Source organism: Toxotes jaculatrix, chromosome 8, assembly GCF_017976425.1.
Source record: "Toxotes jaculatrix isolate fToxJac2 chromosome 8, fToxJac2.pri, whole genome shotgun sequence".
In the NCBI taxonomy this organism is placed as follows: Eukaryota; Metazoa; Chordata; class Actinopteri; family Toxotidae; genus Toxotes; species Toxotes jaculatrix.
In genome coordinates, this window is record NC_054401.1 from 28,428,327 (window position 1) to 28,441,827 (window position 13,501).

Consider the following 13,501-nt stretch of genomic DNA (forward strand, 5'->3'; position numbering starts at 1 on the left):
AGTCTGCCTTATTCTGTGTTAAAAAAAGACTGGAATAATTTTAATCCACTGTATATGGAAACATGACTCAATAACAGACAAAAACAACCTGATGGACATTTTTTTTTTTTTTTTTGCAGTTCAGAAACTTTTAGTTTTAATCAGACTCATGTATTGTGGTAGAGTTTTGCATAGTGTGCACCTAGCTGAGAGGGAAAAAGATCAAGCTACATGCATGTTGCTATCAGTGCTGTCTTCTCCTGTGGGGGCTCATTTGAGCAGTGGACCTGCACAGTTGCAGTGAGTCACAGCACAGCACAGCCGGGCAGACTGTGGCTCAGATCTGCATTTTACAAAAGCTGTTTGATAGCTATCTGCTGGAGTACTAACACATGATACAGTGAAATGGACAGTTTCTAAATGACTGAATCTTGGGTGCATTGCTCTGCTCTCTGCAGTGGCACCGGTATTCAAATATATTCTCCGCTCATTACTGTGTTTCCATGCATGTACCCTTATCACCTCAGAGGGCTGGTAGCCTTCATTTGGACCTGATTTTCAGATGATAATGCACCTTCCATCTAATTTGACTGTGAATGGATGAGTAAAAACTCCAGCTTCAGTAATCAGGCCTGTGATTCATCAGAGGGAAATTCTCAGTCAGTGGAGTGACTCACAGGTCTGTAGAGGCCCCACCCTGCCATGTTCTGTTTAATGGTCTCATGTCAGAGGAAGGATGGCATTACTGGAGCTTTATAGCATGTACCCTGAGGTGTGTTCCAAGTTAATTGCTTGATATCCAACTAATGCTGCTGATAAACCACCAAGGAAGGCTCTGGTTTCTCAGTCTTAGTGGGTGGGGATGAAATTCCACATATAAGCTGTCAGCTGAGCCTCCAAATAAATTCTCAGTATGAAGCAGATACCTTGTATGATATAATATCCTTATATAAATGTATAGTGCTGATGAAGCTCCTTAATGACATGCATGAGATTCCTTCTGTTTCCAAGGCTAATCAACAGCCACTGTAGCACTGAGAGGAAACTCAACTCAATCATCTCATCAAATAGCTGAGTGGAACAAAAACGGCCTCCACCGGCTCCATATGACTCGGAAATACTTTCACATGAGCATGCATATTTCCACCTGTATCAATCAAAGAGGGAGAATAAAAACAGATAGGATGTCTTTTGCAATCGATACGTGCGTTAATGTTGAGCCCGGATCTAAGGATGGAAACAGAGAGGGGACAAAAAAAACAAAAAAAAACAATGAATATCCACCTGATATTCTTAGTCCAGCAGATACTCTCTGTCAGAGCAGTGTTCACTGTCCTTACAGTCCTCAGAGACCCTTTGGTAACTGCCAGTGTGGAAACATATCTCATGTCACATGCCAGTTTGCTGTCTTTTAAATGAAATAAAACAGGTGGGAATGAGCGTAGATACTAGTTGCAAAAAAAAAAGAAGAGACTCTGTGGACATGTCCACAAGGTCCATAGCTCCTCATCTACACATGAGTGCTCTCTAGTGGTCGTGCTGGGAAACTACAGAGGTCCTACGTTGAACACAAGCGCGGAAGAATCATTTCTCTCACTGGCAGAGGGCTGACAGCTCTGAAATGATAAGGGGAGCTGGAGGAAAAATATTGATTCATCTGTCACTTTTTCTCCATTAAACTGAAAAGCAAAAGAGGGGGGAGAAGCAGACTGAAAGTGTTGCATCGCAGATTAAACATATGATGCAGACACAAGTTAGAGCTGCATTATTCATGTGTGACAGAAGACAGGGAAGAAAGTGGACCATGATGATACTATGGCAAACATTTTATTTGTGTTTACACTTGAAATAGGTAGAAACAAGAGAGCTGTTAGAAGAGGGAGCTTTTTTTTTTTGGAAGCAAAATCATTTGTGCAATACAAGATTTTTTACATGTCTACAATCACCAATAAGCAACTGGCTCAAGAAAAAATACAAAGTCCTGTTTCCCTGTCACAAATTAGCTCTGATATTAACGCTGCTGTACAGACACATTGTCCAAGAACATCTGTGAAAGACTTAAGGTGACATCAAGGTGACATCCTACGTCTCGTCTCTGCCTTTTATATTATTGACACAGATTACATTAGAGCATTTCAGGAAATCACCTATGTAAAAAAAAAAGAAAAAAAAGATAGATAGGTCTAGATGTATTCTTTCAAAACTAGCACCAGAAGAGGTAGAGAGGCATTCGAGTCCATTGATTACAATAGGAGGCTTAGCAGACTTTCCGCTGTTTGCTTTAATATGTTCATTATTTCAATTTACATTGAAACTTGTGATTTTGTATTGCACTTCTATTAAATTAGGGGACTTGTGAGAAACAGATTAAGGGTAAAAAACAAAGAAAAAACGGTTAAACTCAAAGCAGCAGAGTCAGACACATCCTGACTCTTTAGTTCCTAGTATGGGTCAAACTCCATTTGGAAACTTAATGTAATATTGAGGCTTTGAAAAAAAAAAAAAAGAAAAAAAATCATTACATAAATAAACAAAGCTAAATATCATGTATCATATCATCAGGCAGCCATTGTTACAATAATACTGTATGGATCGCTGTTGTGCAGCAGGCTATGGCACCTCTATGATGACACACTGTCACACAAGCACACTCTATACTCTATACAAAAAAAACAGCCAAACAAAAGGCTCGTGTCTTGTAGATTTCAATTTACTGTTTCTGCCTTAGACTACAGCTAATCTGGGTTTATTCACATTCACAATTAATGCAGTTGAAATGAAAATTTCAGTTAGAAGGCAAAGCCAAGAACAATCACAGAGGGCAGACGCTACACAATAGACTGGCAGCAGATGAATTTTACTAATTAGCTGCTTCCTGGGGCTGAAGCAGTGGCACTATATACTGAAGAGTGCACATCCTGTCTGTACGAGGAAAAACACACAAACCACAGGTTAAAGCAGTATACAGGAAACAACAACACACTCCGCTGTTTCTGTTTCAGTCTGATATCATTTAAGGTGAACTAATTCTGATATTATATTTATCATATTATTGTATATATTATAAATGAATCTCACAAAATGTTACATTTATATTTACCCAGTATATACAAACAATATGAATATATTATCAGTTTACCTTTGAAAGATTTTTACATTATTAAAAAATAAACTTAAGAAAATATTTCTACATGTTTGGATCAGGCAAAGACAGGAGCTATTGAAGGCCACGTATGAACACTGAGGCTTTGTGGTTGGTTGTGTGTTCAGCAGAATATCTGAATTTCAAAATTGCCTCCTTTCTTTTTTTTTTTTTTTGGTCCATTTCTCCACTGCATTTAAAAGAGGCCATTTGTGAGCATGTGTGTTTGTGCGACAGAATGTCATTTAAAAATATATATATAATGTGATGCAGGCCCATTTCATCAGTGTGGGGATGCTGTAAATAGCATTAAATAGGGGACTTGATCAATGATATCATCTCAAAGCCTGTATTCACCAAGTTTCTAAGAATGGGACTGAGGCACTGGTCAGTTGATGTACCGAGAACATCAGCGTGTCATGTGTGAATGAGTCAAATTCAGATTACTGCTCTTTTTAGAATATTTTCAAGTTCAAACACTTATTCCTGCCACGGTACAGTGGCATCCTGTGCTTCTACACCCGCTGCTAAACTGATGCACATCAGTGGTGCTCCCCTTTTTCTCCAGAGTTCAGTAAACCTGCTCGTCTTCTCCTCAGTCCACTTTATCACACACTTGCAAAACTTGGTGGTTGAAGTCCTCTGGCTGGTCAGCGTACACGTAGTGTCCGGCTCCACGGATCGTCTGCAGAGACGGTGGAGAACAGGAAGAGAAGCAGGTGATTAAAAACAGGAGGTAATATCCAAAGAGAGGCACAGTTGTTAGTTTATTGCTTCCATAAATCAATGATGGAAAGAAATGTTCAGTTTAAAACATATCAAGAACAAACAATTGTGTTCATTTTCATAAGCCTTTATAATTACATAATCACCTTTTATTAAGGTTCTAATTAGCTCTAATTACTAGAAGACGGAGAAGGGGGTAATATAAAAAAAATAAAGAATTGGATTTGGGATAATTATTGATTTATCATTGAATATTGATTTAGGAGTCCGTCAGGTACTCCTGGATGAGTGCTCAGCAGCAGGCACATTCAAAACTTCTCCAGAAATGTTCTAGTTATGTGCAGCCCCGCCCCTCCCTATACGCAAGACCACGCACTGTGTGCAGGGCCCCACGTTTGCGTGCGTTTGCTTTCACTGACACTTCCACTGTCCCCACAAATCAAGAGGGTTACCGCTTGGATCCACTCTGTGCAGAGTTTGAATGTTCTCTATGTGGGTTTTCCCCCGGGTATTCCGGTTTTCTCCCACAGCCCAAACACATGCGAGGTTGTCCAGGGTGTAGCGGGCCTCGCCAGCTGGGATAGGCTCCAGCTCATCTTCTATACCGCTTGACCAGTGGTGGTTTTTGGCACAACCACGTGAAAAAAAAAATCCACTGTATAGAGAAGCTTTTCAAAGCTAAAGTTGATCAAGTCGTACCTGACGTACAGAAGAACCATTTTTAATGTTCAATTCCTATTATGCTCATAAGTTATAGGAAACTTCCGCAGGAGCACTGTTAAAGTATTTTGGAGGAGGCATTGACTCAGCCCAGGGGCAGTCCACCTCCTTAGGATCTGCCAAGGCTGATGAATCAGGTGATGGAAAACTATGACCATATATATTTCATTTCTAGTCAAATTGTCTCATTAAGATATACTAATATAAGATATAATCATATGACAAGGGACATGTTTTCCATCTTAGGCCCATCTCTATCCTCCGCTCCATCCACTGTGCCCACTGTCCTCTTTGTGTCCTCTGCAACCTCAGCTGTACCTGGTAAGTTAAGTCTAAGTTAAGACTAAAAAGTCCTGGGTCTGGGTCAACATAGGTGCACTGCTGAAACAGCATGAAAACAGTGGAGATCACTGATAGCAACATGGTGAAATGGAAGGAATTTGCCTTGCGTCTTTCCAAGATGAAAACTATGGGTGAAACAGAAATGGGCCTCTTGGAGGCAGAAAAGAATCACTGGAGAGATGTTCTCACACGCTTAATCAGCATTATCCAGTCATTGGCAGAAAGGGACCTGGCACTCAGGGGATCTGTCGACACATTACATCAGGCCAACAATGGGAACTTTCTAAAAGAAGTGGAACTCATGGCTAAATTTTATCCTGTATTGAAAGATCACGTGAGACCAACCGACAGAGGAGCTGAGCATATCACATACTTGGGGAAAACAATTCAAAGTGAGTTGATAATCTGTGTAAGTGATAAAATACTGGACACAATGGTGTCAGAAATCAAGGATTCTAAATGTTAGGTGATAATATTGGATTGCACCCCAGATGTGAATCATCAAGAACAGATGTCTGTTGTTGTCTGCACTGTAAGTCTTGATAAAACACCAGAGATAAAGAAACACTTCTTGGGGTTTCCTGTAGCTCCTGAATCTACAGGTCAACGCATTGAACATCCCCTTTGAGGACTGTAGGAGACAATCATATGACAACAATGCAAACATGAAGGTGCAAATAAAGGTGTGCAGGCTAGGATTTAAAAAAATAAATCCACATGCATTTTTGTTACTTTGTTCCAGGTGCCGCTGTTCATTTACATCATTATTTAAGTATTTCTTTGATATTTATTCATTTATTTTATTTAATTTAAAACTGTGTTTTTGTACATAAAAAAGCCAAATGTTTGGATTGCTGTAGTTTATTTTAGTTTATTTATTTGTAGTTTTTTTTTCTGCCTATTTTTACTTAAGCTTTTGCACATTTTTGCATAGTTTTCAGACCTGATTCAACGTTATATTTTATTTATAAACCATTTGTGTTATCTTGTTTCAGGTGCCTCTGTTCATTTACATCATTATTTAAGCATTTGTTTGATATTTTTTTCAATTTGTTTTATTTAGTACTGTCTGTTTTTGCACATTTGCTGTTGCAGTTTATTTAAAACAAAAAAATAATAAAGCAGATTGTGTTTACAGTAAATGATTGGTTTATTTTGTGGCTTTTAGTTGGCCTAGATCATATTTGGCATCCCACTTAGCACTATATCTCTTTGAATATTAAGTGTAAATCAACCCCAGGCTGCTCTTGTAGCTGAATTTGCTACCGTTTCAGATTAAAAACCATAGACGGGTAAAACATGTCGGGCTGCTCTTTGACGTTTTATGTATTGATTCTCTGCGTGACCAGTAGGGGGAGTTGCTGACTTTGTCAAATATTGATAGAAAGATTTTTCTGCAAGTTTGCAAATCTGGTGTCTGCTTCCATGGCATTAATCACATTAATTTACAATCTAATTAGTGAGATTACAATCTAACTACAAGAAAAAGTTCTCACATTTACTTTTACTTCTTTAAGTGTATTCATATTGACAGAGTACAATAAGAAGTGTACGTTTAGCTGTGTGAATGATCAATAATCAGTATTATTGGCAGTAATGAAGGGCCTATGGGTAGGCTATGACATTTGGTAGCGACTTGAGTAACCATGGCGACGTAAATCCTTGAAAGACTGCAAAAAATGTCCCAAAGAAAAACAATGGGAAGTTCCCACCATTACCAGCCTTCAGAGACAATTTATAAATCATCACATAGAGAAATGTGTCCTCTCTCACTCAGTGTCACTCTCATCGAGGCATGACTTATGGTTTTTAAATAACTCCCCTCCAAGCACAGAGTGCGCTGACCAAACCTACCATTGACTGCCATGTTAAACTGAGCAAACTGTGGCAGCTCCAATAATGTAAACAGCAGGGACATAATACATCAGTGTCTTCACTGAAGCCTTGTGATGCTCATGGTGAAAAAAATGTGTTGATAGGACTTGTACCTTTTAAGCTTTGAGGGCATTTTTGATGAAAAGCTGTGGCTTACACACTCTTGTCTGCTGGGGGATACAGAGTGGTTTGCCAGTGTATTCTGTGTATTAGTCAATTCTGACTCTGATTGGCTAATTAGATGAACTAACTCTTAGTCTCATGACTAAGCACCAGCAGAAATAATAAGCACAACGATACCAATAAAGCTGGCTTTTTCTGAGCAGTAAAATAAAAAGAAATACTTGAAAACACTATTTTATAAATTATAATAAAAAATAATACACCCCTATATTTTTCCTCTAATTAACAGGTAAAAGCAGAGGGGGTTAAAGTTCATACAGGAGAAATGTGCTAGGTAAACCTCCTAATAGGGTGCAGAATAAAGCAAATGAATTCACTTCCTTTCAGTTTCATGCAGTAAACCTTGCACGTACTCTGATTTCCACATGAGAGTGTGGTCTCATCTCTTTGATGGTGCTGCCTGAGTTGCTGTCTATGCTGGAGCGGGAGCCGTAGATGATGGTGATGGGGATCTCTGGCTGCAGCTGGTCCATCCTGTGCAGCATTGGTCTCTTAGCCCAGCCGTAGGGAATGGTCATTTTCTTAAAAGCTGTTTCTCCACTGTGACAATACAAGAACATAAGACGTAAGACTGGGTGGTAAAACTCAAATCAGCTCCGCTGCAACAAAGGTAAAGAATAATTTACTTTCATTGCAGCTATTAACATGTGCAGTGAATCAGAGACAGAGGCAGAGAGAGACAGACCTGGGGGTTTGCACGTTCAGGTGGTAGATGTACTCTGACACAGTGTTGTCACTGAACATGGACGAGAACTTCCTCTTGAAGTCCGGTCTCAGAGTTTGGACCAGAGTGGGACCTGCATGGGCCACAGAGGTGACGCTGACATGGTGAAACCAAGTCAATGTAGTCATTCAGAGACAAGGCTGTTTTATTATGTTACACCAATGAACAATGGGGAGGGTTAGAGCGCACAACGGAACCAGTTATATATAAGACCAAAACAATTTCTCTCATTTTCTCGATGTTTTTCTACTTTTATTTGTGGCTCCATATTTTTTTTTTTATTATTCCAGTCTTACCCAGTGGTCCAACCAGTCGTAAGCCAGCCAGGGGGTTGAAGGGACTGAACATGGCCCCAAGGGCTTTGATCCACACCGGGATGGGGCGGTCGGCTTCTGCTGTGTCCGGGCGCTCTGGAAACCCCCAGGGCTCCACCAGGAGTATGTGCTTTACTCTGCAGGTCAGAGACAAAGACAAAGAAAATCAAGTCCTCCCGATTTTTTGGGTTATTTAACATTTTGTTATGTCAAATGTTTTATACAGACCCAGACATATATCTTAAAAAGATTTAAAGGGGAACTACACTTATTTTGACTAGCTTAGCATAAAGACTGGAAAAACGTGGAGACAGTTAACCAAAGCACAACCTGCCAAACAGTAGCACCAAGCTAACTAATAAATGGCTAAGTTACATCTTGTTTGCTTCACCAAAGTTTAAAAAATGACACTGCATCTTGTTGTCTCCCTGAGTTTGTTGTTCATCATCTATCTTCTGATTAAAAAAGTCCCCCCCCCAAAAAATGTTGAACTATTCCTTTTCATATTAGAAAGAGGTTGTTTGATTTTGTGTGTGATCTGGTGTTGCTGCCCTTATGGACTCAACTACAGAGAGTGAAGAAGCCATATAACTGGATCTTTACAGCTGATCTGGTGAGGAAAAAGGTCATTGTAAGCAATTGAAATAATGAACCATGAAAATATTTTTTTTAAGTCAAGGACACATTTATATTTTACAGCTGCTCTAATCAATATTTTTATATTAACAATGGGTCAAATGACTATGTGTAATGTGAAAGGGCTTACACGCAGAATTATCACCTGACTCTGCAGAACATTAGCTCATAGTTTTAGTTTCAGCAGCAACATCACATTGTAGAAACAGAGGTCCAGGTTTCAAAGTAAAAGTACATCAGTATTAGCTTAACAATACTTAAAGCATCAAACGTAAAAGCACTAATTGTGCAGAAAAATGGCAACAGTATTGAATTTTCCTCTGAAATAAAGTGGTGTAAAGAAGTCAAATTTGGAAATACTCAAAGAAAAGTACTTTTACTTCAGGTAAAGTATCTCAAATTTGTATAGTAACATTTGTATAGTACCTGAATAAATATACTTTCCACCACTGCAAACACAACTCCATATGTGTGCTAACTATGCTCATCTGTCTGATCATTCATTTATGATCAGACAGGTTTTAAACAAATCACACGTTAGCCCAGAGATAAATGCAACACACTGTCCAACATTACCCACAATACACACTGCTTCTCATACCTCAATTAGTAATCCATTATGTCCTGCTGTAAGGAAATAACAAGCTTTCTGTTTAGGCCTTAGCGTGAAAAATGAGTACAGTTTAGCTTAAATAAGGACACATGTCCCTGATCAAGAGCATCTTGTGCTGTAACTTAAAGGCCACTTGGAACACTGAGATAACAATAAGAGGGCAGAAAGAGGGAACTTTTTTTTTTTGAGTTAGTGATGAAGAAGGGTGATAAGGGATTGAGGACATTTTATCAGACGTCCCTCGGGTAGAGCCGGGCGCCCGCTGGAAGCTCGGAGCTGGAGACGCAGCGAGAGATGATGATTCAGGAGAGATAGAGTCTAGTGGGAGGAGAGAGGCTTGGAGGACACTGCTGTTATCATTGGCTGCCAGCACCTACAAGCACACACTGCTACGGCTAAATCCTGTACAGATGCTGGCATGTTTTTTTTTTTGTTTTTTGTTTTTGGCAACAATCATGTTAACACTAAAAGGGCAGAATCATTATTCAAAACACTGCTCAGTGCAGAGTCATTTTTCTCCTCCTGGGCAGCTTCTGCCTCTTCTGTTCTTTTTTTCTACCAACAGTAGAGTTTAAGTCATAATCCTGCGTTCTTACAACTTGGGTCTCCCCTTGAGATCCACTTCATGGCCAATTCAGGAGCTTTCAACCATATTTTATGGCCTTCATTAGCAAATTAAATCTGCTTAAACTTAATTTTTTGAAAGCAGAAACTGAAATTGATACTTGAATCTATCAACCAGAGAAAGCAGGGTGAACTTGATGGCAAACGGACATTTTAAACAATTTTCTTACATTTTTTTATTTTTGTGTGATAACTATCACACCTTTGTCTCATCACCAACCCCTGCACCTAATTGAAAATGAAAAAAAAGAGCTCCTATAAATAGAACACAAACATAATACACTCAGAAGATTCATCCTCAGGCTGGTAAAACCTGACTCCAGCTTACATCTAGATTCTGATCTTAAAATATAACACAAACCTTCCACCCACTATATCCATTAAGTCAGTCAGAAAGTCTAATTTGCTGAATGTTTCAGATTGAACCCCTGGTATAACTTTTCTCACACTAAATGCATCAACAAGATCAGCGCCAAAGGATAAAAGATCCCTTTACCACTTAAAAACATCACAAACCTACAGTAAGATAAGAGAAATCCCATAATCTGCACCCACCTGCCCGGGTATTTGATGGAGTATGACACAGCCAGGTATCCTCCCAAGTTGTGTCCCAGCAGTATCATGGACTCCAGACCCATTTTAACCCTCCACTGCTCTATAGACTCCACAAACTGGTCCTCTGCTTCCTGGGCGTCTGAAGGGAACAGGGGTCTGCTGCTCCGACCGAAGCCCAGCAGGTCCAGAGCGAAGACGGGCCGGCGCTGACAGAGAGCATCCAGGTTCTGAGCCCAAAGGCCCACGCCACCTCCAAATCCATGGAGCAGAACCACAGGGGTTTTGTCTTTGACACTGTCTCTGCTAAAGATCAGGGTCCACAGCTGGTTGCCGTTGGAGATGGGGATGTACTGTCTGGAGAAAGCACTGTCTACACCTGTCAAAACAGCGAAGAGACAAATGAGGGAAATCATTTTTGTGATTGTTTATTTTAACTGAAAGATAAAATCAGCACTGGATAACTTTTCATTAACAAAACTCCTTTACAGCACTCAGATATGGTACAGAAGTACAGAATGAGACAGGACTGATCCTTACATCTCAGCATCATGTCCTCTGCAGTGTGTAGCTGGCTCTGAGAAGTGGGACACCATGATGGCAGCCAGTTGGGGATCCAGCACCACCTACACACACAAAAGGTCTCAGCATCGCCCTTTTATGAACTACACATGGGACACAGTGTCACTGCAGTATGGGACAATGCTTAAAGGATATAGAGAGAAACAGAGAAAGAAAGCAGTGTACTGTGTGTGGGGGGGGGGGGGGGGGGGCAAATTAAGAAGTATGTTAAAAACAACATATGACAGCATCAGGACCGTTTGTTATGATTAAAAACCCTCAGATCTGATGTCCTCTATAACAGCTGCTCAGCGTTAGTTACTCTGGACAAAGGAGAGTGTACTTCCCTAATTTCACAGACATGCTCTGTTGACGCAATGTGGTTTAGGGAACAGAGCATTACAGTGAGCAAGACTGTGACAAAAACACTGATGGTGAAAATCATCATCTGTTATGCCGTTTGACCACTATTACAGGAAGTAAATCAAATACTAGTTCATCACACTGCAGAATTGTGAAACTTCAGTGTGACCATGTTTAAGTAACTCTAAATTCAATTCTCACCTTCTTACATATAATACATCTTCCTCCTCATCATGTCACTGCCTTTTAACTTCACCACCATCAGCATTGGGACTATGACTGTATCTCCATCTGGAATCATCTCATCTTCAAAAATCCATCATAAATGCATGCGTTAGGGCAAATTGCCCTTTAATATGACAAACACATATTTATTGTAGTAGTGTATTGTGTGTTGTCTTCTATAATGACTGCTTCTATAATGATACTTATTGTTTATGCTTGTAATTACATCTGTGTTTTAGATTTGCCACAACACCACAGCCACTACACTTGTCAGTGAACAAGTGTTTCTAATATTTTGTTTACCATCAGTGACATAAATGGACTGGACAAAACATCAGAACCACCTCTTACTGTAATGCAACAGAATTTCCCAGCATCCCAACCTATGCCTTTCAAAATGAAAGAAAAACAATAATAAAAAAAAAACATTACAACTTCTATAAATGCAGGATTAGTTGCAGTGCTTTTGTATTAGACTGCATTCATTTTAGCCACACTAGGTATACCTAATAAACTGGTAACTGAGGACTTAAAATATAATGTTTGCCAACTGCTGAAGAGTACATTATGTGACTGCTCCAGCATCCAGTTGCATGATAAACCAGGCAGTGAAGTAAAATTACATGTTGGAGCTTCCTGTTCTCTACCACCTGATAAACCTCAGTGTAGCTCAGGTGATTGACAGACGACTGCAAAATACAGGACCAGACATATTAAAGATGTAAATACATTTGTGTCTGACATTGTTTTTTTGACAAAAATGTTCAAAAACCTTATTAAAAAGTTTTAAATTACATCTACTTCTCCCCTATTTAAAAAAAAACCTGTATCTATGAATGTGCAATACATTTTATTTTTTAAAGTTTAACAGTTCCTGCTCCTACTTCCCTCCTACTGGAGGCTTCAGGTTTCCTCATCACACTTCTGTAGTTACCTGCATCGTTCTGCACAGTGAAGATCAAACTTCCAAGAGAAGTAACTTTAAGCAAAACTCTTTTCTAAGTGCACAAAGACATTAAAGTTTATCTGAAACAACGCTGGGTCTTAAACGGTCTTGTGATTTAATAGGCTACATCAGGGCTCCGTGTGGTCTACCTCAGTGTGTGGATGGTCAGAAACCAGACTTACTTTATTGTGCTGTCCACATAGGTCCACACACCGCTGACCAGACTGTGAACACCAACAACAGACAGCATTCTCTGTACAACCCTGAAGCCAGAGCAAAATGAAACAAAAAGTGGCTTTAGAGTAGTGACTATAGAGACAGTAGTTCCAGTGGTGTGTTATGGTAAACATAGTAGTTAGCCTAACGTATCTGACAGTAGCACATTCCCTAAGTTAGCAGATACATGTTATTCAGACAATGTCACCTCCTCCAAACCATAATCTATGGCAGACAAAGTTTGTAACACATGTAACTTATACATGTAACTTACATGTGAACTGTGCCATATGTGTTTCTCCTGTCAGTGTCATGTCAAGGCCTCTGGACACGATGTTAATAGGCTATGTGTGTTTACCTGAACTTCATGGTTGTGACTGACTGTTGACAACTTGTTCAACTTTTCTAGTTTATGACAACAGCATGCGGGTATTTTTCAGAGTTACAACGGAATTACAACGAATCGTTGTGATGCCAAATGATATGACTTATTGAATATCGCTTGCATTGGTAACAAACTCTCCGTGAGCAGGGTTAGAGAACACACTCACCCTCCGTTCGCTGTATCCGTTTGCTCGGCCATACTGCATCAACACCTCCTTGACGCTTCTCGCGGTCACGTGTCTTGAGAGACTCTGACGTAGAGTCAACACGATTGAAGACGTTTGATTTAAAGTTTGGGATAACTCCACCGAGCGGCGACTGTGCACCGCAGACACTTCCAAGACCTTTGTGTTCCCGCCCATGCCAGCGTTTCTTT

The 13,501-nt window shown here is 39.8% G+C and overlaps 1 protein-coding gene across 2 annotated transcripts; it reads right to left on the minus strand.

Annotated features, from left to right (window-relative positions):
* Nucleotides 1–1,822: 1,822 nt before the first annotated feature.
* On the minus strand, nucleotides 1,823–13,371 carry abhd5a (abhydrolase domain containing 5a). Of its 2 annotated transcripts, XM_041044933.1 has the most exons (8): nucleotides 13,293–13,371; nucleotides 12,708–12,788; nucleotides 10,971–11,056; nucleotides 10,434–10,809; nucleotides 7,988–8,142; nucleotides 7,653–7,764; nucleotides 7,321–7,507; nucleotides 1,823–3,806 (listed from the first exon to the last, which is right to left on the minus strand). In XM_041044933.1, the coding sequence occupies exons 1-8, from the start codon at nucleotides 13,322–13,324 to the stop codon at nucleotides 3,717–3,719; spliced, it is 1,119 nt and encodes a 372-aa protein (XP_040900867.1). In that variant the 5' UTR covers nucleotides 13,325–13,371; the 3' UTR covers nucleotides 1,823–3,716. The 2 variants fall into 2 exon arrangements, with proteins under 2 accessions (XP_040900867.1, XP_040900868.1); XM_041044934.1 differs by lacking the exons at nucleotides 12,708–12,788; nucleotides 13,293–13,371 and adding an exon at nucleotides 11,556–11,974.
* Between the last annotated feature and the right edge of the window lie 130 nt (nucleotides 13,372–13,501).